Source organism: Pleurodeles waltl, chromosome 4_1 (genome assembly GCF_031143425.1).
Source record: "Pleurodeles waltl isolate 20211129_DDA chromosome 4_1, aPleWal1.hap1.20221129, whole genome shotgun sequence".
In the NCBI taxonomy this organism is placed as follows: Eukaryota; Metazoa; Chordata; class Amphibia; order Caudata; family Salamandridae; genus Pleurodeles; species Pleurodeles waltl.
In genome coordinates, this window is record NC_090442.1 from 709,486,479 (window position 1) to 709,512,278 (window position 25,800).

General features: G+C 47.5%; 1 protein-coding gene across 2 annotated transcripts in view; it reads right to left on the reverse strand.

The window, feature by feature from the left end:
- The window catches only part of FBH1 (F-box DNA helicase 1), a 925,111-nt gene that overhangs the window by 293,893 nt on the left and 605,418 nt on the right, over positions 1 to 25,800 (reverse strand). For both annotated transcript variants that reach the window (XM_069229276.1, XM_069229275.1), the window contains one exon: positions 17,573 to 17,648. In XM_069229276.1, coding sequence (XP_069085377.1) covers positions 17,573 to 17,648 — 76 coding nt within the window. The remainder of the gene's footprint in view (positions 1 to 17,572; positions 17,649 to 25,800) is intronic.

Genomic DNA, 25,800 nt, shown 5'->3' on the forward strand with positions numbered 1-25,800 from the left:
GGAGGGGTAGCCTCCCCACTGGAAACGCTTTGAAGGGCACATTTGGTGCCATACTTGCATAATCCATTCTACACTGGGACCCTCCCAGTCCCTGCTCTTGTGCGAAACTGGACAAAGGAAAGGGGAGTGACCACTCCACTGTCCATCACCACCCCAGGGGTGGTGCTCAGAGTTCCTTCAGAAGGTCCCTGGGTTTTGCTATCTTGGACTCCAAGTTGGCAGGGAACTGTGGGAGCATCTGAGTGGCCAGTGCCAGCAGGTGTCGTCATTGCCCTTCCCTGATAGGTGCTTACCTGTGTAGCTGACCAATCCCACTTTCAGGGCTATTTAGGGTCTCTCTCTTGGGTGTTTCTTTAGATTCGGTTTGCAACACTCCAGCAGGAATCCTTTGCATCCTTTACTTCACTTCTCACCGAAGAAACCGCTTCTGGACCCTCCAGGAACTCTACAAACTGCAATAAAGAAGCAAAGACGACTTCTGCAACATTGTATCTTCAGCTCCTGCCAGCAACTGCAGCTATTTCCTGGTCGTGCATCCTCAGAGGACAGCCTGTCTTCAGCCTGCACGAGAAGAATGAAGGAATCTCCCTTGGAGTGAAGGAGTAACTACCCTGCTTCAGCAGACACCTCTCTGCATCAACGACTGGCAGCATGGATCCCCTCTCCTGACAAGTTGCGTGGATCCTGCATCACGGGTGGTGATGTCCTGATGACCTACTGTCCAACTTTGGTGGAGGTAAGAGCTTGTCCTCCCCACGCAAGACAGTACTCCCGTGCACTGCGTGTTTTGCAGTTTCCAAGGCTTGTTGGCATCCTTCCACAAAGTTATTCCCGAACCGTGCAGCTCCGGCCCACAGCACTCTATCCTGCGACGCACAGTTTCCTGAATGGTTCTCCGACAGCGTGGGATACTTTGTTGTAGTGCTGCATGCGCCTCCTTTTGCACCTTCTTTGTCATCGTGCTGTGGGACACCTGTGCGCGCTGCCTGGTCTTCTGTGGGGACTCTGAGTTGCTGAGAGCCCATCTGACTCCCCCTCCTGGGTAGAGTCCACTCGGTCCCTCCTGGTCCCGTGCAGCGTCATATTCGGTTAACCGCAAGCTTTGTGAGTGCCAAGGCTTGTTGGCGGAATCCAGCGACGCAAACCAGACTGCAATCGTGGGACATCATCTGCACCAACCAGGGACCATCATCCGTCTTCTTTGGTGCAGTACTGACTGTTGTTCTTCACTGGTGGTTCTTCTTTTCCACCTTCATCCGGTTTAGCAGGAGCTCCTTTTCTCCCTGGACTCTTATGTGCTTCTTGGACTTGGTCCCCTGCTTCCACAGGGATTCAGGTCTAGGAATCCACTGTTGGTGTCTTGCAGTCTCTTCTGGTTCTTGCATAATCTTCTTTCTCGTGTTCTTGTGTGTTCTAGGAATGTTACTGTGATTTATTCCTGCTTTCCTGGGCTCTAAGGTGGGTTCTATTACTTACCTTTGGTGTTTTCTAATATTCCCAAAGCCCCTCTACACACTATACTTGCCTAGGTGGGAAACCAACATTCGCATTCCACTTTTTTATTATATGTTTTGTGTTCCCCCAGGCCCATTTCTAACTGTTGTGATTTTCACTATTTGCACTGTTTTCTAACCATTTATGCACCTGTTTTTGCATACTAGTGTATATAATTTGTGTATTACTTACCACCTAAGGGAGTATAGTGTCTATGGTATTTTTGGCATTTGTGTCACCAAAATAAATTACCTTTATTGTTGTAACACTGAGTATTTTTTTATGTGTGTGAGTACTGTGTGACTATAGTGCATGAGCTTTGCATGTCTCCTAGATAAGCCATTGCTGCTCAGCTACAGCTACTCCTAGAGAGCCTGGTTTCCAGACACTGCCTACATTTCACTAATAAGTGATAACTGGACCTGGCATGAGGTGTAAGTATCATAGGTACCCACTACAAACCAGGCCAGCTTCCTACACTCTAAGTTTCTCCCTCATGCGTATTCATCCTCTTGAAACTGGGATGTCACATGTGATGTTTTTAAGTCTTCAGTGTCTCCTTCAGCCTTTTAGTACCTAATGGTTTAGAGTTTTAAGATAAGCTACAGCTTCTTCAAAGTCTTTTTTTCTCCCTAACTCTGCTGTTTTGAAATTAAGTGCCTCAAGGACCTCTGGTAGCTAGGCGTTGATGAACTACAATGCGTGCTGCAGTGCTCCCGCCCGAACTCCACCATCCAAGATCATCCTGCACATTAATTGCCCAAACTGACTCACTTTCTCAGGTGGCCAAGGCATCCTGCCTAGTTTCAACCTAGTGCTGTGCCCACAGAGTTTATTTGATCCGTTTAATCAGCTGACCTGCAGAGGAGATCCGTCCAGCGGATTTCCAAGATGGTGGAGCAGCTCCAAGGCAACCGCGTTGCTGACTTCCCAGACTGCTCCAGGCCGCGACGAGAATCTGAGTGGGGATGGTGGCACCAGAGCAGCAGACTTCTGGCACGGCAGCTACCCCGGCTGTGAATGGAGCTACCAGGACCCATGCAGTCCATTGTGCCAAAGGAAATGCTATAGACTGCGACCCTGGATCGCGCATTGGGCCACTGCATCAGTATCAAGAGTAAGCTGGCGTGATACGCATGAGATGTGGCAAGACCAGGTACATAACACCTGCACTGTGCTTTCTGGCTCACCGCACTGCCCCAAGAGCTGCAGTTGCCATACCCCTTCCCCACCTCCTGAATTTATCTGGGCCGATGTTTGGTCTTAATTGGGGACCGGGACTGTCTGGGACTGGTGGTTGCGACTTAGAAGGCCCCAACCCACTGAAGATAGCATCACGGGGGCACATACAGCCTACAGCAAGCCGCAGGGGGGGCTACGGGTACCAGACCAGAAGAGAGGCCCCATGCCCACATGACAGTGATAGGAGAGAACAGCGGCACTAGGCCACAGTGTCAGAGGACGTGCCCGGCTGCCGCTGCCACTCGCAGTCCGAGTCTGTGGTGTTGTGAGCGCCTGTGGGTGTCCTTCTGCAGTGGCCCACAGTAAAGGACTGCTGAGAGCCGGTGGATGATCACAGTTGGCCTGTGCGGGGAATTGCACTGGGTAGCCCCATACACTACTGAAGTGTTGACAGTTCATGCTGGGGGACAGCATGACAGGTGAAGGGAGGGAGGGCCTTACGGGGTACTGCAGGTCCAGAGAGTGCATTCCCTACCCTATACTGAAAAATAGGTGTTGTGACATCAGGACAGTTCTTAGAACAACAGATGTTTTATTATAAAACACTACACTACACTGCACCCACCACATCAGAGGGTGCATTCAAGACAGCCAGCCATTTTATGCTGCATCTTGCCGTCACAGTTTCTGATGAAACTCTGCTTCTTCTCTTTATCCATGTGGGAGGACATCCAGCAGACCAACAGACCTCTTTTATATCTACAGCACAGGTTTGGGGATTGGGTTTCCTTCCAGGGACTAGATGGGCAGATTAGGGCTAGCACTGCTATTGCTCTCATGTAGAATCTTAGTAGTGCAGGAAGGGCTTTTAGATTCACTATTGTGACAGTACGGTGGGACTTTTCCTCTGTTTCACTTTTCTAGTCATCGCAATAATAGTGTTGTGTTTCATTATTCTGATAATCGCAATTCATGCCTTTTACCATAGAATGCAGTTGCTTCAATAAAACGTATTGAACCAAACCCTGCTTCTGTTTGTCTTTGCATTAATAAGACATGTCTAACAGAGAGGGTTAAGATCTGTTCCACCACGACTTCCCTGAGGAGTCTCATAGTGTCATGCGACAGGCTACCACAAATCACCTTTACTCTTTGGTACTGGTGAGGCGCTGCTAGCTAGCTGAAAGGGGTAGGCCGACAGCTGTCACACGGTGTGGGATGGCGAGTTACTTAGCGGATAGAGACTTGACCATTGTTGGGATCTTTGCCCCTAACATAGATCAAGGTGGGTTCTTTGCCGAGTTGGCCAGAATCCTACCCCTGCATATGACTCGGTGGAGATTATAACAGCTTTGCTGACCCAATTCTTGACCGATCCCACCCACCACTGGGTGATTCCCCCATTCTCCGATTGCCACAGGTTTTTGCTAATTGGCAGCAGGGATGGTGGTTGGTGGACTCTTGGAGGTGCCTCCACTATGGGGCCAGGGATTACTCATTCTAGTTGGGAATGCATGAACTACATGTGCATCTCAATGCTTTCCTGTGTTCCCTGGGAGTGCGCATGGCTGCCTGAAATATAGAAGCTCTCTTTTGGGTGCTCTCAGACTACAACCAGGTGTTACTCTCCCTAGACTGGCACAGGGAGCAACAGAGAATACTGGACTGGCACCTGCGGTTCGAAACCTTAGAGGACCCCGTGTTCCAGCATACTATTGGTGAAGCTGTACAGAACTACTTTGTAGACAATGTGGCTACCACCACTTCCCCTCGATCAAGTGAGACACTTTTAAAGCAGTCATTAGGAGGCAATGCATAGCTAAGATACTGTGCGTATGGCGCACACTAGTAGGGGAAATTGAAACCTGTGAGAGAGCGTTAAGAGACGCAGGAACCCAGGTTTAAAGCAACCAGCTCTTAGATGCGAAAAAGTTGCTCCTCTGCTTCGACTGCCGTGAATACATGATTTGTGCCCATGCTTAATGTAATAAAGCAGGGACCCTACTGGCTTGGCATGCCAATTCAACATCTCGGAGTTCCTTGATCCTAAAGGTAGAATCTGAGGTAGGTGAGTGTCTCTACACTGAGGACACCATAAATGGTACATTTGAGGACTACTATACAACACTGTATGCCCTCCCTCTGATATTGCACCCCCAGCCACCAAATGTTTAGACCCAGTAGTAGTTCCGGTGCTTACGTGGGATGAGGCAGATGACGTATGAGGTGCCATCACACTTCAGGAGGTGCGGGCTGCAATCAAGACCATGGCACGAAGCAAAGTTCCTGGGACAGATGGCCTGCCAGTAGAATTGTATGGATTGTGTGCTCAGGAACTGGCGCCGAAGTTGGACGCCTTCTATGCTGCGGCCCAGGAAGCGCTTGCCCAACTCCAGTGGTGAAGATTAAGTGGTTCCATTACTAAAGCCAGGCCGCCCCCCCCTCATGATGTTAGGGAGTACCGCCGCTTATCCATGCTTAACGTAGACTATAAAATTCATAGCCGGATATTGGTGACTCGCCTCCTCTCTCTCATGCCCAAGCTGATTCATGCCGACCAAGCTGGGATCATTCCAGGGCATAACAAAGCAATTAATGTTCGCAGGCTCCTTTCAATCCTTAATGTGGAGGTCCTAGACAAACAGGTCGGCAGTCGTGGCAAATGATATTGAAAAAGCCTTTGATAGCCTACATTGGGATTTTCTATTTCGGGTGATTTCAAATGGGTTTGATGCCTGGGTTAGTCCGTTGGACTAGGCTCCTTTATTTGGCGCCTACTGCACGAGTTCGAACCAGTAAATGCATTTCCCAATTCCATGTTGTAGGGTGGGGGACTAGTCTGGGATGCCAGCTTTCCCTGTCACTGTTTGCCAACACAGTCGAACCATTTGCTAGCAGCACACACACTAGCACATCGTATCGGGGAATAGAACTAAAGGGCATTTCACAATACACCGCCTTATATGCAGACTATGGGGGTTATTCCAACTTTGGAGGAGGTGGTAATGCGTCCCAAATGAGACGGATTTACCACCAGCCGTATTACGAGTTCCATAGGATATAATGGACTCGTAATACGGCTGGTGGTATATCCGTCACTTTACCGTCACTTTTGGGACGGATTACCACTTCCTCCAAAGTTGGAATAACCCCCTATATGTTCTTGTTTCTGCACGATGTGGACAAGGACTTAACAGGAGCGATAGCACTCCTTGAGCTCTTTGGATATGCATTAACTGGCTGAAATTAAATTAATTCTCTCTCTGTGGTGATGCACTTCAAAATTGAGATCTGTGCGGACTTTCCTGGGAAGGAACTTGCCTGAAATACCTAGGTGTTAGGATTTACCATGACCATCAGGATCTTCTGGAGAGTAACACTGGTGCAGACTTCTGGAAGTCCTTATTGCTATCAGTTGGGGGATGAATCGTGGTGGCAGAAATGGTGGCACTCCCCCAGCTACTATATTTATTTTCCACGCTGTCTATCATTATTCCCTGTTGGATAGTCCGGCACCCAGATTCACTGATAATTGAACTTATCTCATAGACACAGAGTGGGCTTGTTAAAGTTGAGGCGCCCGACACTGGAGGGGGGACTAGCGGCACCAGAACTCTAAGCCAACTATTTGGTGGCGCAGCATCCGTATTCTATTTCAGGTCCTTCTGAATTCCAAGGGGCCATTTCGAGAGGGTCCAAAGGATTTGAAGGTTATTCAGCGTTGCCTTCAGTGCACCCATGACAACATACCTTACTCACTGGATCTTCCGCTACAGGGGTTGGAACAGATAGCTTTTGGTGGAGTACTGAGGGGAGTGTTGCAATGGTCTGCACACAGGGAGACCTGAGTAGGTAACCTCTACAGGAATGGGGTGCTTCTAGCATTCAAGGACTTACCAACCACCTTTGAAATGCTGAGGGGTCAGCTCCTGTAACACTGGGCAGTAGTTGCAATGCTGCGCACCTACTAGAGGGCTGGTGAGGCTGAATCCCCTCCTCACAAATGTTGCCATGTTCTATGCACCACAACAGGCCATCTCAAGGCAGTTACATGTCTGCATCAAGCCTTGTGGACCGATAGTCTTACGCCATTAGTAGAGCTGGGTAAGGAATGGGGAGGGGACATTACACTCCATATCAAGGAGGCATCAACACGTATACAGTGTCTTGAAACACTAGATTGAAATTAATTTTTACTTTTTGAATAGGACATACCTCCCACCTGGCAAAATTATTAGGATTTTCTGAGCAGCTGAGACATACTGCTCCAGATGCGGAGAACAAGGAGTTGAAATGTTCCACATGATGTGGTCCTGCCCCACTTTGGTTGACTTTTGAAGAGAGGTAGTAGAATGTATTTATAAGGCCACGCAATGCATGATCCCCTGTCCTCCTATGGCCTGTTTGCTGTTGGTGGTGGAGGGGGAGGGGTTCCCACATCCCAATAAACGTAATGTCACTACTAGATTTGTAGTACTGGCCCTGATCCTTACGAAGCTGGAAATTACCATGCACTGGAAGGCCACTAGGGGACATAGGTTGGGGATATGGGGTGATGGCCTCATCCAGTAGGCGGGATACTACAGTGCAGTATTATTCTAAGAAGTGAGGAGGTATGCGATTTGATTGATAAAGCTGGGGCGTGGAACCACTTAGTGGATTGTCTCAAAGAGCCTGAATTGGAAACCCCAGTTCGTTTCCCACTACCTGCATAGGAACTGGAGGATGAGCAGACGTTTAGTCCTAAAGAGGAAGAGCCGTGGAAGAAGTGGACCAAGTCCAGAAGTCACAGAATTCTCCAGCAGGGGCAGGAGCCCCTACCCAACAGTCTAGAATTGCAGGAGTTGGTTGTCAGTGATGTGAAGAAGGTCATCACTGCAGCCCTGGAGTCGGTGAAGAGTTCCTGAGGGATGCAGACGATGTCACACGCTGGAAGAAGAATTGCAGTCTGGTGCAAGGATTCCACCAACAAGCCTTGGCAAAAGTCGCAGTTGGCGGTAAGTGGAGCTGCTGGAGACCAGCAAGGCCCAGGAGGACTCAACCCACAGGAGTCCCGCAGGATGGGGACACAGGAGCTGCAGAAGAGCCCACGCAGCACAACTGGAGAAGGGTACCACGCCTCAGGAGAACCATGTAGAGGGCTGTGCATCACAGGAAGGAGTGCTAGTCTTACCCTCAGCCTGCAGGTCCCTTGGAGGTGATGCAAATGAGCCTTGGCAGCTGCAAGAGACATGGTGCATGGGGGCACTGTCCTGCGTGGGCAGGCAAGGGCTTACCTCCACCAAAGTTGGACAGCTGGAAGAGAGGACTACTCCATACCACCACCCGTGATGCAGGATCGAAACAGCTCAGGATGAGAGGAGATCCACGCAGCAGGTCATCATTGCAGTTGGTGCCTGCGGATGCAGGTGAGTGGCTTCTTCCCTCCAGGGGGGATTCCTTCTTCCTTCTCATGCAGGCTGCAGACTTACCGCCCTCAGAGGATGCACAGACGGGTAAATGTTGCAGAAGCTGGATGGAGCCATGGAAACAATGCTGCAAGCAGAGTCTTCGTCATGGATGCAGACTATTGGTTCCTGGAGGGTCTAGTTGCCATTCCAGTGGCTATAAGTTGAAGTAAGGTTGCAGAGGAGTCCTGCTGGAATCTTGCAAGCCGAATCTGAGGATCCACCCAAGAGAGAGAGCATAAATAGCCCTGAAAGGGGGATTGGTCACCTAGCAAGGTGACCACCCATCAGGAGGGGGCTCTGACGTCACCTGCCTGGCCTGGCCATTCAGATGCTCCCTGAGGTCGCTGCCAACCTTGGATTCAAGATGGCAGAATCCAATGACCCTCTGGAGGAGCTCTGGGCACCAACTCTGGGGTGGCGAGGGACAAGGGAGTGGTCACTCCCCTTTCAATTGTCCAGTTTCGGCCCGAGTAGGGACTGGAGGTCCCTGAACCGGTGTACACTGGTTTATGCACAGAGGGCACCAAATGTGCCCTTCAAAGAATACCAGTGGCTTGGAGAGGCCACCCCTCCCAAGCCATTTAACACCTGTTTGTAAAGGGAGTCGGTGTTACCCCCTTCTTCCAAAGTAAATCCTTTGTTCTGCCTTCTTGGGCTTGAGCTTTTCAAGCAGCAGGAGGCCGGAAACCTGTCTGGGGGTGCGGGGGCAGCAGCATGGGCTGCCAGGAAAACCCTAGAAGGCTGGTAGGAACAATGCTGGGGGTCCTCTAAGGAGCCCCAAGAGTGCATGGAATCATAATTCCAATACTAGCAACTGTACTGGGGTATGCCTAGGTTCGGAGTTACCATTATGTAGATGTCCAGTACACGCATAAAACGGCGTCCCTGCACTCACGAAGTCCATGAAAATGGCACTGGAGTTTGTGGGGGCACATCTGCTAGTGCAGGGGTGCCCTCACACACAGTTACTTGCACCCTGCCCTCTGGGCTAGGCGGGCCTGCCATTCTATGAAAGAAACAGTAATTGTAATTTAGCCAAGAAGTGGAGGCATGCTCAAAATTGCATGTCATGATTGCACAGGGCTCATGCCAAACTTTTCATTATTGTTCCTATTTTAGTACCATCCTCTTGGTATCAAGTATCCGAGGGGTACTAAGAATACTTCATAAATAGAATAAAACAGAAAGCAACCCCCCAGAAGGAGTGGTACTTGTTCCTCTACTGGATACTCTTAACTGCAGATTTCTCGCCTTGAATACAGACACCCTAGCAGTACCTCCAGGAGATGTAGGTTCTGGGAAATGGACTAAGACTAAAACGTCCTGCTGAATTGAGCAGGTGAGGTGACCTTCCCACCGGACCTGGGTGTCAAAGCACTAGTGTTTTCTGAATGTATGCACCGATGTCCGGGTTCAAGACTGGCAGATATTTAGAACCGGCACCCCGCCTCCTTTGCCAACACCCTTGTAGCAGCCATGGTCTAGGTGGAATTGGATTGCAGGCCTCAAAAGGGCTGCTTCTTGCCCAGTCTATAGCAGGTTTTGATGCAGCAAACTATCTCACCTGAAAAAACATACACAGACCTGATTGCTTGTGTAGGAAAGTGCCTCTTTTGGACAAGGTCACTCCCACTTTTTGCACATAGCACTGAGGTTTTTCAACTAAGGGGCACTGGGTCCCTGCTAATTAAGTCCATAGTGCCAGAGTTCTTTCCCTAAAATGAGTAAAATGTCTAATTGTCTACAGTTACACTCCAGTACCACTGTAAGTCTCTAGTAAATGGTACAGTTGATACCTAGGGCCTGAGTACTAGAGAGGGTCCACAAGGGCTGCAGTATATATTGTGCCACCATCAGAGACCCCCCTAAACACTGCCCACAGCCTGCATGTCATGGTGAAAGTGATGAGAGAAAACACGACATGGCACACAAAGTATGTGCCATACCCCATTCACTGCATCTAAGTGTATGAAGCATTATACTTAATGGGTGGACATTTATGCACTAGAAGATATGTCCCAGTAATGTCTACTTAGATTATCAGATGTTGCCAGTGAATAGGGAAGCCATCTTAAGGTATGTACTGGGGACTCGTCATTGCGAATTTCCCAGCTACAAAATGACTTCCCGGAAACCTATTGTGTTTGGTGTCAAACACCACATTTTAATAAACCCATGCTGATACCAGTATTGGATTTATTCTAACGTGCACCCAGAGGGCACCTTAGAGGTGCCCTCTGAAGCCTACTAGTCCTCTTGTGTGCTGGAAGACTGGTCTCTACCAGGCTACCATCACAGACGTGTTTCTGACCCCCAGACGTGAGAGCCCATGCTCTCAGAGGCCAGAAACAATGCCTGCTCTGGAGGAAGGTGATCACACCTCCTCCAGCAGTATGGCTAGCAAATTAGCATATCAGAGACCTGCCTTTGACATGTGACTCGGCTTCCCCCAGACCTGGGAGTTGTCACCCCCTGCCCGGAGGCCCATTTGGCACCAGGACAGGTGTGGAATTTGTTGTTCAGTAGGCATGTTCCACCTTTGGGCTAATCACACCTCTATGGACACTCAAGGAAGGTTTCCACAATCTTGGTTTTGGTGGAACAAGGAATTCTGGGACAGGGTTATGCCCACTCCCTACAGGAAGTGGTCATAAAGAGTGTAGTCACCCAACAGTAAAAAGCCTTTTGGCTACTACTCTACACTCCCCTAAGCACCCCTAAATTGAGTACTTAGGTGTCCCCCTGACACCAGAAGAACAGTTTTTGTCTCACTGAAGAAAGAAGAGAACAAAGAAGCAAGAATGTGGACTGCTGGTGGACCTTGGCGTTAAGCCTTGCCAACATACCTGTTCCTATCCTGACAATCGCAACAATCTGACATGTCCTGCAGCTGTGGGGATTCCAAAAGCCTCAGAGGATCTTCAGCACTTCACCAAGCCGTCTTCCATGGAGTGGAGGAGCCACTTCCCTGCATCCTGCATGCACCGACTGCAACGTCCAGCACACCATTCTGTTGACCACTGGGTCCACCAACACAGCAGCCATCTAGGAGAAGGTCATCGTGCTCCAGCACACCAGCTCTGTCTCCCCACCAAGTGTGAAGACATCATGACTCACCAGAGCTGCCCTGGCAAGATACCTGGTGTACCAGACCCCTTGCAGCAACCAAGGCTTTTTCAAAGTCCAACATGGACTCCAACAACTGCCCTGTGTTGTCCCTCTACTTGCAGAACTGTGGGAGCCTTGACGCAGGAGCACCAACGACAAAGAACTGCTGCACCAGAGCTCCAAGACCTGTGTCCATGATAAACATCGGTGTTACCTTGATCCCAGGATCCCCACAGACGAGGCCTCCGTTAGGAGCTCCCGGATTTGTCCCCAGGTCCCTCTTTGCATTCTTTTCCTAGGTGGTCCTCCCTGCTCATCACCAACCGTGCAGTGCGCAAGGCACCCAACTCAACCAACACTACTGCACCCGGGCGCCCCAGAGCAAGAAAACTGTACTGCTGGTGCTTTTAGTGACCTTGCTTATCTAGCACCTTACAATCTTCAGGAAACCCCCAAGAACTGTCCTCAAGGACCCCCTTGCAGTAAAAGTACTTTCAAGTCTTTACCGTGTAAAGGCGCATTTGAGTAAAAGTGTTACTTACTTGCTAAAGTAGATACACTGCACACTACTGATCTCCTTTGAAGTTTTTCTGATGTTGAAAACATTATAGAAGTATCAACATTTTTTGAAACATTGGTTTTGAGTTTATTCTTGAGTGTATGTCTCATTTATTGACTGTGTACAACAGATGCTTAGCACCACCCTCTGATAAGTCTAACTGCTTGCCCACCCTACCACAAAACAGAGCTTCTGGGATTGTTACTTCAACCCCTGTAAAACGATAAGGGTTGCCTGTATTAACTGCATAGTGTACCCCTACATTTTCTGCACTACATAGATAGCCAGCTTCCTACAGTCTGCCTGATATTCCTTTGTGCGGTCAATGTAAAAGCTAAGTGTTTTCTAGGAGTGAAGGTGTTGGAGCCTCTCTTCCTCCTTCAAGGAGTTAGTAGTAGTGAAGAGCACTGGCAGAATGCTCAATTGATTAATCTGAAAGGGTGCCATGATTTTCAGGACGAATGCTGCTCATGCTTTCACCACCAATTTGTCCATGAAAAAGGTGGTGTAGGTCAGCTGTCTTGAGTGCTCCTGCAGTACGATGTGCACGTTTGAATACAATAAGGAGGACAATTTTCAGAGTCAAGAGCCTCAAGTAAAAGCTGTTCATCACATCAAAAAGAGTGAACATGAGAAATGTCAAAGCCAGATGACCCACTGAGGCATCATAGGTTGCCTGGGGATAAATGTTTGCATCAAACATTGCAGTGGCAAACAGATCTAGCTAGACAAACCCTATTGATGGATGCCACATGCAATCTCAGGCTAGAAATGTCACTCATGGTCCACCATATGACACCTGCTCAGCTCGTCTTCTCTTGTGGTCAGGGATCCTACTAGGTGGCTGACAAAAAGGAAACATTCTGCTGGACCAGGCACTCTGAGAGGCCTGGTGTTTCCTCAGACAGGATCCAGAACCCCATTCCACCCTACATGTTGCAGTACCACATAGCAGTTGCACTGTCCTTGAGGACCTCAATGATCCTCTCTCTCTCGATGAATGATAGCTGTGCTACCAGCTGGACCTGAAAATCTTTCTGCCCTAAGCTCCAACAGGTTGATATTAAGCTGGCAGTTTGTTGGAGACCAGGTGCCTCCGATCTCCATCTAGTCCTGGTGATCTCCCCAACCCAGCAGCAATAACATGAGACTCTCAAGTCCTGAGGAAGGGTCCTTGTCAAGTTGGCATTAACCAGTCAGCACTACAGATCCTTCAACATCTGCAAGGAGCAGCTGAGATGCTGGGCCCCTTGGGATTTGGAGTCCCACCGCAGCTCCCTGCATGTGTCAAATGGAATTTGAGTAGAGAAAGACGCATGAAGCCAGGCGATCTACAGCCTGAAGTATACATAACAAAAGTAACATTTTGTAGGGTTCTATGGTGCTACACTTTCATTCTGGACATGAGACATGAAACTTCCTACACATAGTACAATAGAGGAATTCAGGCCTCTGAGTTAGGAAATGTGAGCAGCTGAGTAATCTTGAGGAATGACAACACGTCCTTGCTGCATTATCGCAACACATGCAGTGAGATTAAAGAAAAAGCTGTCCTTTCACTGGTTCTAAAAAAGAGTCCTAGTTATGTAAACAAGGTTAGTAGGAAAATAATGGATCATAAGAAGGTAAAACACATCAAATATTCCCCATTACTTACCTTTGGTAACGCTCTTTCTGGGGGATACTGGGGACCTTTTGTAGATTGAGAAAATAATACATTCCACTGAATGGGGGGCACAGAGGATTGGTGAGGAATCAGTGATTAGAGAGAGAATGCACCTGTGACAGCTTTAATGAAGGTAAATAATGTATTCTTCTAATGGATACTTCTAACCACATATTCCTCACCTTGTGAATGTATACCAAAGCAGTTCGCCCCCAGGCCCAGGTGGTGGGTCTCTGAGATGGTTCACACCCAAAGATCCTGCAGGATCAAGGCGGCTAAGTGCCCTTCTCTTTAGACCTGGCTATTAAGGCAGTAGTACTTTGTAAATGTGTGAACTGACGCCTATGTCGAAATCTGGCAGATGCTCAAGACAGGCACTCTACGTGGCAGCGGTGTTGGCAGCCTTGGCTCAGGGGGTTGCTTATTAGCCTGTACGGAGCACATCTTTATGGAGAGGACTACCCAATTTGAAATTATTCTCTTTTGCACAGCCTTAACCTTCTGTGCTCCTGCGAATCCCCTAGTTGATTGTCCACCTGATATTCTTTGGTTAAAGCCAAATATAGTTTCAGGGCTATCTCTGGGTTCAAAGGAAAGACTTTCTGTTCCCCTTTCGATGGGAGAGGTGGAACATAGCACACCAGAAGGATGACAGACTGGCAGAAGTGGAAAGGTATGACAACTTTGGGCAGAAACATTACCTTAGTCCTGAGTACTAGTTTGTCCAGGAAGAAGGTGATATACAGTTGAAGGACAGATAGTGCCTTTAGCTCACTCATAGGACAAGCTGATGTTATTTCTAGGAGAAACACTATCGGAAGGGGTTGGAAACGTAGAGAGCAGGACTGCACTGGTTCAAACTGAGGGCACATCAAGAATGTGAGTACCAAATTAAGGACTCTGTGAGATCACAAATGGTTTTGATGGGTACATTTGACTCAGCCCTTTCATTTACTTTTTTAAAGATTTTTTTATTAGATTTTGAAGAACATTAAATGCATGTAAGCCAAGTGCATATTTGCACAAAGAGTATAAGACAAATATAGTAGCAAGAAACATTTAGTACCATGTAAACCATGCATATCCTGAGCATATAGTGAATGTTTTTTTTCACACTTAGGTTGCCAAATAACAAATAGAAACATAACAACGGACAACTGGTTTACACAGTGAAATAGAAAAATATAACTACCAGATTATCCATTAAGAACTCTTTGTTGAGCATACAATGGATCATCACTTTTATAGAAGCAAATCACAACAGGTGTTTAAACAACAATGGCTGATCAGACAAACATAGGAAAGCCGATAATGTTAACAAGTAACCTTTAACAGTAAATACAGAAAATCCTTGCTGGGCTAGAAAGAGCAAACATTAACACATCAGACACCTGGGCATTTGAAGGTTTTAACTGCAAAGAAACAAACCTTTCCCAGCATAGATTGTTTTGCTGGATGGATGCCTTGCTGATACTTTTACATTCACTACTTCAGGAGGAAAGTCAAAATCAGTTAACTGCAGCCGTTCAATCTCCACACATGGAGGTGTAAGTTGTGCAGGGTCAGATGCTGAACTCTGGCCTGCTGCTATGACAGAAGCTCCTTCTGAAGTGGCAGTCAGGTCATAGAAAAGACGCTCATAGCTAGAAGTTCTGGGCACCACACTCTCCTGGCTTAATTCAGGACCGCTAAAATGACTTGGGCCGGTTAGCTTGATCTTCAAAACTATGAGCAGGAGAGGTAGTGGCAGGAAGGCATACAGGAGTAACAAGTTCAAGTCCAGGTGAAAGGCATCTCCAAAGGAGATTTGCCTTAGAAACTCTAGCACGTATAAGTCTGGACACTGCACGTTTTTGGTGGCGTCTGAATCAATCGAGCCATGGTTCTCCACATTGGTGGAAAATGCCCCTCACCTTCTCTCAGTTTAATGCATCTTCAACCCCAACCCACCCTGCTTGTTGCAGTACCACATGGAGATGGTGTGGTCCATGATGACCTGCACACATTCCCTCTTAATCGACAGGAGAAAGACTGTTTGTGCCAAACAAATTGCCCACTGCAGAGTATGCATGTGTCACCTGGCGTGGTCCACAAGCAGGATGCAGGAGACAAAGACATCTGAGAGCCGTCCTCACCGAGATCAGGGTCAAATGTTGAAACATCAGGATCATAGCCCACATGTCCTGGGGTCATTGAAGTGGAGGGAAGGGTCGAAACTGTATTGTATACAGAATGGCTCAGATGAAAGGGAGCCACTGCAGAGAAGTAAGGTGTGACTTCAGCACATTGGTTGTGAACCCCAAAGATGCTAGGAGGGTCATAGTCTTCTGGAAGTGGTCCAGACAGGCAAACTTGCCTTGAGCAGCCAGTGATCAAGGTATGGAAAGCTTGATATTTCCATTCTCTGAAGATGTGCTGCAACCACCACTGGAGCACAGAGAACTGAAAGTGCTAGTGCTCCGCTTGGAACTGCAGGTAGCGTCTCTGGAATTGCAGGATTGGGATGCGGAACTATGAATCCTGTAAATCCAACTGCACCTTTCCAGTGTCCTGAATCCAGGGTAAACAGAACTTGAGCTAGGGTAAGCATCTTTTTGAACTAGTCCTTCTTGTTCAGAGGACGAAAAACTACAACAGGACGAAGTTCTCTCTCCTTCCACAGCATCTGGAACTAAAATAAGTAACATCCAGTCCTTTGCCCTGGTGACCTCTTGATACCACCTTTATCCAAGAAGCTTTGAACTTCATTTGGTGGATGGACGTGTCATCACTGGCAGTCACCACAGTGCAGCTGTTTGATGAAGAGGACTTAAGAGGAAAGGGAGGGTGAAGCAGTCCTTGAAAACCTTAAGCACCCATCTGTCTGATATAATGCTTCGCCACCCCTGGAGATAATAACTTATCTTGCATCTGTAACATTGCAGTGCGGCACCCGGCAGGGATGCCCATTATCCCTCTTGATTTTCACCACCGCGATAGAACCATTAGCCTGTAGACTCTGACAGATTCTCAGTCGCTGGGGCATAAAGCAGGTAATACTGAGCATATAGTTTCATTATATGTGGGTGACACCATGGTCAACCTGACATATCAGTCCCTCTATTGCTAAAGGTAATGAATGAATTCTAGGAGGTTCCAGAACTCGGGATGAATTAGGTAAAATCTCTCCTGTTTCTGCTAGGTTGGCCTGTGGGACTGCTCCCTGGAGCACCTACCCGAGTTGGGTTTACCATGGATAGTGTATATGGTAAAGTACATGGGTATTCATATTATGCATCATGCGAACCAGTTCAATTAATATAATATGGTGTGGGTACCAGGTGACCTGAGACCCTCCATCCGGTTCTGGGATTCTTAACAACTATCACTGATGGGAAAAATAGCACTTACAAAAATGGTGGTGTTGCCACGATGCTTACATGTCATGCAGGGTGAACTACCCTGAGATGTGTTCCAGGAGCTGGACACACTACTGTTGGAGCTCCTATGGCAGGGCAAACAGTGTAGAGTACCCCTCCCCTTCGCCCTCCACTCCCCAGATGAGAACGGGACAAAGGTGTCATGCAGGAAATGATCAGTGCTCTACCTCAGCCTTTTATACCAAGGCACACACTACTTTAGCACTCCTGCAGAACTGCCAATGGAACCAAGGTATATCTGGCGAAAGAGTCCTAACTAGGCTGAAGCAGGTCCTAGGTTGCTTGTGTTCTGGTTCAGGGAGGACCTGGCCTGAGAGTTCGGGCTGGACTGTTCCCATGAGGAGCAGGGCCAAAATGATTTGCATATAGCTGGGTCTAACCTGGGGTGGCTAGTGGGCAAAAAATGATGGACTGGGACGCGACCTAAGTGATTCCCAGTGACTGAGATTAAATCAAGCATCCCTGTGAGTATCAACCAGATCAAGTTTTAAAACATCATTCAAGTGCACAGATATCAGACTGGTGCTCAGAGAGTCAGGGTTTTACACAGCACAACCTAGGTTGATCCAACGTTTTCCCAGTGTCTTAACATCCTCTTAATCTTATTCAGACTGTTTTTAATGACTACAAGCATGGAAAGAATGTTTTTGGCCGTCTCAGCTTAGAACTTTACATCAATGAGGCACTTACTCACTTTTTATACGTTCTACTTCAGGTTGAAGAAGAATCCAAATGTCGCGGATTCTATCGAGTCCAAAGCATCTTGGTCCCTAGAATATAAACATTTTCAAGAGATTAAGTCAAATTTGTATTACCTGATTACCTTTGAATACACACATATTTGTGTGTGTGTGTATATATATATATATATATATACATATATATATATATACATATATATATATGTATATATATATATATATATAGAGAGAGAGAGATAGATAGATTGATAGATAGATATAGAGAGAGAGTACTAAATCCATATTACCCAGTGGGTGGCGGTCACCACTAGGTAGTTTAAGTTAGGACCTAGTTTCTATATAAAAAGCATTTTTTTACTTGCCTATATCTTTGCCACTGTTTGACGAATCTTCACAAAACTTTCCAAAAAAATGTGCCAGTCCTGTCAGCTGCTGCCTGGAACGTTTGAGAAAAGGGGGTCCCCATTCATTTTTCCATTGGGATTTTGAACAGCAATAGCACAAAAACTACTGGACGGAATTACACGAATTTGTCAGGGAGGTAGATCCTGGTTCAGAAAGCCCCCTTTTTTTGTTATGGTGTAATTCCGCTCAGTAGTTTTAGACAAATTAAAGAAAGTCCACATTTGTATATCTAGGGAAGCAAAGGATTCACGACCTCTCCCAATCTTGTGCGGAGATCTGATTGGCGGAAAACAATTCAACAACAGAAGCCATTGAAGTGTTGTCAGCCATCTTGGGATTCATCTGAAGCCGAGACCCCACCAAAAAAGTAAAAACGAAGAAAAAGTGCCAGGGTACGGACACCCTTTATAAGATGTATGGGGGGGATGTGCCTCCTCCCACTGCCGCCCTGGGGCATTCACATGATATAATGCGAGGGGGCCTGTGGTCACCCAACACCCCAGGGATCACCACCCCAAGGCAAAATGTAATTTATTTTCAGGGGCCGTGCAACCCCTCATTGCCCCGGGGACCACCAGTCCCCAGGATAACACTGTATGTGGAGCAAAGGCGGTGGGGGGGGGCGGGTGCACAGTCCCCCGCTTCCCCGGGGACCACCACCCCATGGGGAAATTCTTTAAAAAAAGGAAGGGGGTCTCAATGGTAAAAAAAAAGAACCCCCATAGCTCAGTGTGAAGGTTTATTTTAAATCAAACCCAAATATCTCATTCTAAGTATATGAGATAATAAAGCCTAAAAAACTCTCTTTCTCCCTCTCACTGTCTTTCTCTTTTTTAATCAATTTCTCCCACTTACACACCCACTCAGGCACTGACCCACCCACTCAAAGTCCCACTGACACTCACGCACCCACTCACAGACCCACTGACACCCTCATGCACCCACTAACAGACTCGCGCACCCTCTCACGCACCCACTAAAACACTAATGTATGTACTTTCACACCGAGACAGACAATCTGACAGTCACCCCCAGATACACCCTCTCACACCTATTCTCACACCCAGAGAAGCCGCGGCCAACTCCTGCAGCGCACAGCCAAGGTCTGTGCACAGCATGGCCTGGGGTGGTAGGGGGTGTTGGCCGCAGGGTCTTGCTGCAGGCCAGGTCTTGCGGGCAACCTCCCCTGTGCATGGGTGAAGGCTGTGCAAGGTTGGGTGCTTATATGAGGTTGGCCTCAGGGCCTTGCTGGAGGTCAGGCTCTGTGGCCAACCACCTTCACGCACAGCCAAAGGCCGTGCACGGTGGTGGTTAGAGTAAAGTATAGTAATTAAAATAACAATACTTTTAAAAAAAAATAGAAATTCACTGACAAAAAACAATTGTTACAGGGACGTTATAGTTACGAAATAGATTTTTTTTTTTAAAACATAGAAATTCACTTAAAAAAAACAAAGATTACAGGGACATTATAGTTAAGCTCACATTTTATATGTACGAAACCACAGAAATTCACCAGTTATAGTTACCTCAGGGAACTATAGCTCATGCCCTAAGGTAACTATAACTCGTGTGCTCGCCATGCACTAATTACCCCACAAATTATGCCACTCATGACATCTTTGATAACATCATTGATAATATCAATGTAATATTTGCAGTAAAAGTTTTGCTGAAAGAACTGTGCATGGCATAGATAGATAGATAGATAGATAGATAGATAGATAGATAGATAGATAGATAGATAGATAGATAGATATGAGTTTTAGGAGAACAGCTCCTTCATATGGCATTCTTAACACTAACACCACTTCAAGTCTACTCATATCTGTTTTCTACCTGAGCTTATAAGCATAGGCCGAGTGGTTTACAAATTGCACCTGAACCTTGAGATGGAAAAACAGGACCATATTGCAGTTTACTTAATAAGGGGCAAAACTTGAATCAATCAAGCAGACCGTGGACCATCTTAAATACGATACTCGTGGTCAGACCAAGTCCAATAACAGTTTGCCCCTTTCTAAATTTTGTGTACTTAACACTGGTCCATTTCCAAAGCTGTTACTTGATTAATGCATAGGTACAGGCAGTACCTCTCATCTTATTTATGTCAAAGACCTTTTGTAACTGTATTCAAATGCATGAGGGTTCATCTCCAAAATTCCCATTGACTATTATTGCCCTGAGGATGGTCTCTTGGACTAGCGACATGTGAGACTGAAAGGTCCTGCTGGAATCTTGCAAGCTGAATCTGAGGACTCACCCAAGAGAGAGACCCTAAATAGCCCTCAAAGGAGAATTGGTTACCTAGTCAGGTGACCACCTATCAGCAGGGGGCTTTGACGTCACCTGCCTGAGCTGGCCCCTCAGATGCTCCCAGAGGTCCCTGTCAACCTGGGATTCAAGATGGCAGAAACCAGGGACCATCTAGAGGAGCTCTGGGCACCACCCCTGCAGTGGTCATGGACAGGGGAGTAGTCACTGCCCTTTTCCTTGTCCAGTTTGGTGCCAGAGCAGGGACTGGAGGTCTCTGAATCGGAGTAGACTGTTTTATGCACAGAGGGTACCAAATGTGCCCTTCAAAGCATACCAGTGTCTTGGGGAGGCTACCCCTCCCAAGCCATTAACTCCTATTTAAAAGGGGAGAGGATGTTTACCCAACCCCTCCCCAAGCAAAGGAAATCCTTTGTTCTGCCTTCCTGGGATTGAGCTGTTCGAGCAGCAAGAGGGCAGAAACCTGTCTGAGGGATGGTAGCTGCTTGGCCTGTCCGGAATACCCCTGAAGGCTGGTAGAAGCAATGCTGGGGGTACTCCAAGGAGCCCCCAGAGTGCATGAAATCATATTTCCAATATCTGCAATAATATTGGGATATGATTCCGACATGTTTGAAACCAAATGTGCCTAGGTTCGGAGTTACCATTATGTAGATGGACATAGGTTGTGATCCATATCCAGTACACACATAAAATGTTGTCCCCGCACTCACGAAGTGCTGAAAAATGGAACTGGCGTTCATGGGGCACCTCTGCTAGTGCAGGGGTACCCTTACACACAGGTACGTGCACCCTGCCCTCTGGGCTAGGAGGGGTGTGCCATAGGGGTGACTTAGTGCGACTTGTGGTGAAAAGGGTGCCTCTGCACCCTTTCATGCAGGCTGCAATGGCAGACCTGCAGATACACTTTGAAAGGGCTCCCCATGAGTGGCATAATACATGTTGCAGCCCATGTGGATCCCCTGGTACACCAATGCCGTGGGTACCATATACTAGGGACTCACATGGGGGCACCAGTATACCAAATGTGGGGTGTAAGTAACTTAGTTACCAAGTTTGAAGGGAGACAGCATAATCACTGGGGTCCTGTTTAGCAAGATCCCAGTGAAAACAGTCAAACACACTGACAACAGGCAGAAAATGGGGGTAACCATGCCAAGAAAGAGGGTACTTTCCTACAGGAAAGGTCGTCTTTATTCCTTAAACTGCTAGAAGTAATAAAGGAAGGAAAAATTAGCATAATCCTCGTCTCTGTGTCCTTAATAGAACAGAAACTTTCTGTTACGTTAGCTAGGAAATTTAATATTTTCTGTTAAATACCCTTTAGCATGTTAAGTCTCCCAAGAAATTTGGAGGTTATTCAAATATTAATTAGTTCAATAGTTGTCACAATGGGAGTATGGTGTAGTTTAAATAGGAGGTTAAATATTTAATTACTTGCTCAAATGTTCATGATTTTGGTGCAAATGTTCTTCTATTGTCATCAAATCTCACCTAATACACATTTTTGAATATTAACAAAACAGGTAAACCGTTGCTGTTGTTTTCACATTAAAAACATGAGGCTTGGTTTGACCTATTTGCTCCTAAATTTGAAAATCTGCACTTATAATATACTAGAAAATAATCATGTCCAATTTATTCTAAACATTTTCTTGTTCTTCTTCAATCCACTTCAGGTAGTATTAGTTCTGTTTGCTATCAATTCCTAATATAGGATTGTCTCCACTATTCTCCGACTTGCACAGTGATTCTTTTATTGTCTTGCATCAATCTATCATTCAATTTTTTGTTTTTCTCTCTCCCCTCCATTAATTATTCTACTTGTGGTTTAACACAGTGCAAGAAAATGTCTCCATGGCATAGTTACCCCCTGACTTGATGCCTTTTGATTCAACTTTTGTTGATGCCAGTTATAATTGAAAGTGTGCTGGGACCCTTCTAACCAGGCCCCAGCACCAGTGTTCTTTCCCTAAACTGTACCTTTGTTCCCACAATAGTCACAGCCCTGGCACACAGGTAAGTCCCTTGTAAATGGTACCCCTGGTAACAAGGGCCCTGATGCCAGGGAGGATCTCTAAGGGCTGCAGCATGTCTTATGCCACCCTGGGGATCCCTTACCCAGCACAGGCACATTGCCTCACAGCTTGTGTGTGCTGGTGGGGAGAAAATGACTAAGTCGACATGGCACTCCCCTCAGAGTGCCATGCCCACCTCATACTGGCTGTGGAATAGGTAAGTCACCCCTCTAGCAGGCCTTACAGCCCTAAGGCAGGATGCACTATACCACAGATGAGGGCATACGTGCATGAGCACTATGCCCCTACAGTGTCTAAGCAAAAGCTTAGACATTGTAAGTGCAGAGTAGCCATAAAGAGTATATGGTCTGGGAGTTTGTCAAACACGAACTTCACAGTTCCATAATGCCTACATTGAAATCTGGGAAGTTTGGTATCAAACTTCTCAGCACAATAAATGCCAGTGTGGGATTTATTGTAAAATGCACCCAGAGGGCATCTTAGAGATGCCCCTGAATACCAGTCTGACTCCTAGTGCTAGGCTGACCAGTTTATGCCAGCCTGCCCAACCAGACGAGTTTCTGGCCACATGAGGAGAGTGCCTTTGTGTCACTCTGTGGCCAGGAACAAAGCCTGTACTGGGTAGAGGTGCTTCTCACCTCCCCCTGCAGGCTCATGCCTTTTGTTACAGTACCCCAGGGCATCCCAGCTAGTGGAGATGCCTGCCCCTCCGGCCACTGCCCCCACTTTTGGCGGCAAGGCTGGAGGAGATAATGAGAAAAACAAGGAGGAGTCACCCCCCAGTCAGGACAGCCCCTAAGGTATCCTGATCTGAGGTGACCCCTGCCTTTAGAAATCCTCCATCTTGAGATTGGGGGATTCCCCCAATAGGATTAGGGATGTTCCCTCCTCCCCTCAGGGAGGAGGCACAAAGAAGGTGTAGCCACCCTCCAGGACAGTATCCACTTGGCTACTGCCCTCCTGACCTAAACACACCCCTAAATATAGTATTTAGGGGCAACCCAGAACCCAGGAAATCAGATTCCGGCAACCTACACGAAGAAGAAGGACTGCTGACCTGAAAGCCCTGCAGAGATGACAATTGACTTGGCCCGAGTCCTACCGGCTTGTCTCCAGATTCAAAGAACCTGCACAGCGACGCATCTGACAGGGACCAGCGACCTATGAAGCCTCAGAGGACTACCCTGAACCAAAGGACCAAGAAACTCCTGTGAGCGGCGGCTCTGTTCAACAACAGCAACATTTATGCAACTTTGAAACAACTTTTAAAGACTTCACTCTTCCCGCCGGAAGCGTGAGACTTCACCCTCTGCACCCGACGCCCCCGCTTGAGCTCCAAAGAACTAACACTGCAGAGAGGACTCCCAGGCGACTGCAACTCCGTGAGTAACCTGAGACGACCCCTCTGCGTCCCCACAGCGACGCAGGCAGAGAGGATCCAAAGACTCCCCCTGACAGCAACTGCCTGGAACAAAGAACCTGAGAACCTGACGCCTGGACCAAGCACTGCACCCGCAGCCCCCAGGATCAAAAGGAACCGAACTCCAGTGCAGGAGTGACCATCAGGTGACCCTCTGCCTAGCCCAGTCGGTGGCTGGCCCGAGAAGCCCCCCTGTGCCCTGCCTGCACCGCTAAGAGTGACCCCTGGGTCCCTCCATTGACTTCTACAGAAAAACCTGACTCCTGCTAAGCACAGTGCTCCCGGCCACCCCTGTGCCGCTGAGGGTGTGTTTTGTGTGCCTAGTTGTCCCCCCCCCAGTGCTCTACAAAACCCCCCTGGTCTGCCCTCCGAAGAAGCAGGTACATATCTGTTGGCAGACTGGAACCAGAGCACCCCTGTTCTCCATAGGCGCCTATGTGTTTTGGGCCCTCCTTTGACCTCTGCACCTGACCCTCCCTTTGTTGCTGGTGTGGTGACTTTGGGGTTGCATTGAACCCCCAATGGTGGACTGCCTATGCCCAGGAAACTGAACTTGTAAGTGCCTTACTTACCTGAAAAACTAACCAATACTTACCTCCCCCAGGAACTGTTGATTTTTGCACAGTGTCCACTTTTAAAATAGCTTATTGCCATTTTAACTAAAACTGTGTATGTTACTGCTCTAATTCAAAGTGCCTTACTTACCTGGGTGGAGTACCTTGCCTTTCATGTATTTACTTCAAATCATCAATCTTGTGGTTCTAAAATAAATTAAGAAAATATATTTTTCTATATTAAAACTATTGGCCTGGAGTCTTTGAGTGTGTGTTTCTCATTTATTGCCTGTGTGTGTACAACAAATGCTTAACACTACCCTCTGATAAGCCTACTGCTCTACCACACTACCACAAAGTAGAGCATTAGAATTATCTAATTTTTCCACTATCTTACCTCTAAGGGGAACCCTTGGACTCTGTGCACACTATCCCTTACTTTGAGATAGTATATACAGAGCCAACTTCCTACACACAGCCTCACGATTTTGTTGACTTACGTACAAGTTACTTACCTTTGGTAACAAAATATCTGGTAGGGACATATTCTACTTGCAGATTCCTTGCCTTAGAATTTCTCCCAGGCGTCAGACTTGATCCGGAGATTTTTCTTCGAGCAATACCCTTGCGCGTCGGTAGGTGGTGTTGGTCGACTCCGCAGGTGTCGTTGGCGTCATAGTCGCCGTGATGACGTCGGGATTAGTACATAGACGCAGCCTTCGCGCAGTGACGTAAGTTTCTTTTAACGACTTTCCACGCCAAAGCGCAGAGCCGCTAAGAACACTGAGATTGGTGCGCCAGAGCTAAGGACCTGAAGGGGGGAATCCCTGTCCCTAGAAATCAGTTCCCAAGTGGGGAGGATGGGTTGGTCGGTAAGGAGTCTGCAACTATAATATGTCTCTACCAGATACTTCATTACCAAAGGTATGTAACTTGTACATCTGATAGAGACTTCAAGTTGCGGATTCCTTACCTTAGAATAGATACCCAAGCAATGCCATCCTTGGTCATGGGCTGTGAACTAAGGTCATACCAGGAAGTCCTGCAGGACCGAACAACCAAAGTAGCCTTCCCGACGGACCTGACTGTCCAGGCAGTAGTGTTTAGCAAACGTGTGCAGGGACGGCAACGTAGCTGCCCGGCAGATATCCAGGACAGGAACTCAGCGTGCTAATGCAGTAGAAGCAGCAGTTGCTCTGGTGGAATGAGCACGCAAGCCCTCAGGGGGTTGCTTCTTGGCCAAAGCGTAGCACATTTTGATGCAAAGAAGTACCCATCGAGAGATGGTATGTTTTTGCACCACCTTCCCTTTTTTCGCACCCACATACCCGACAAAGAGTTGATCGTCCACCTGGAAATCTTTAGTACGATTTAGATAGAACGCCAATCCTCTTTTTGGGCCCAGACAGTGGAGTCTCTCTTCCTCACGAGAAGGATGTGGGGGTGCGTAGAAAGAAGGCAGGGTGATGGACTGGCCTACATGAAAAGGCATAACCACCTTTGGAAGGAAGAAAGCCTTAGCGCGCAAC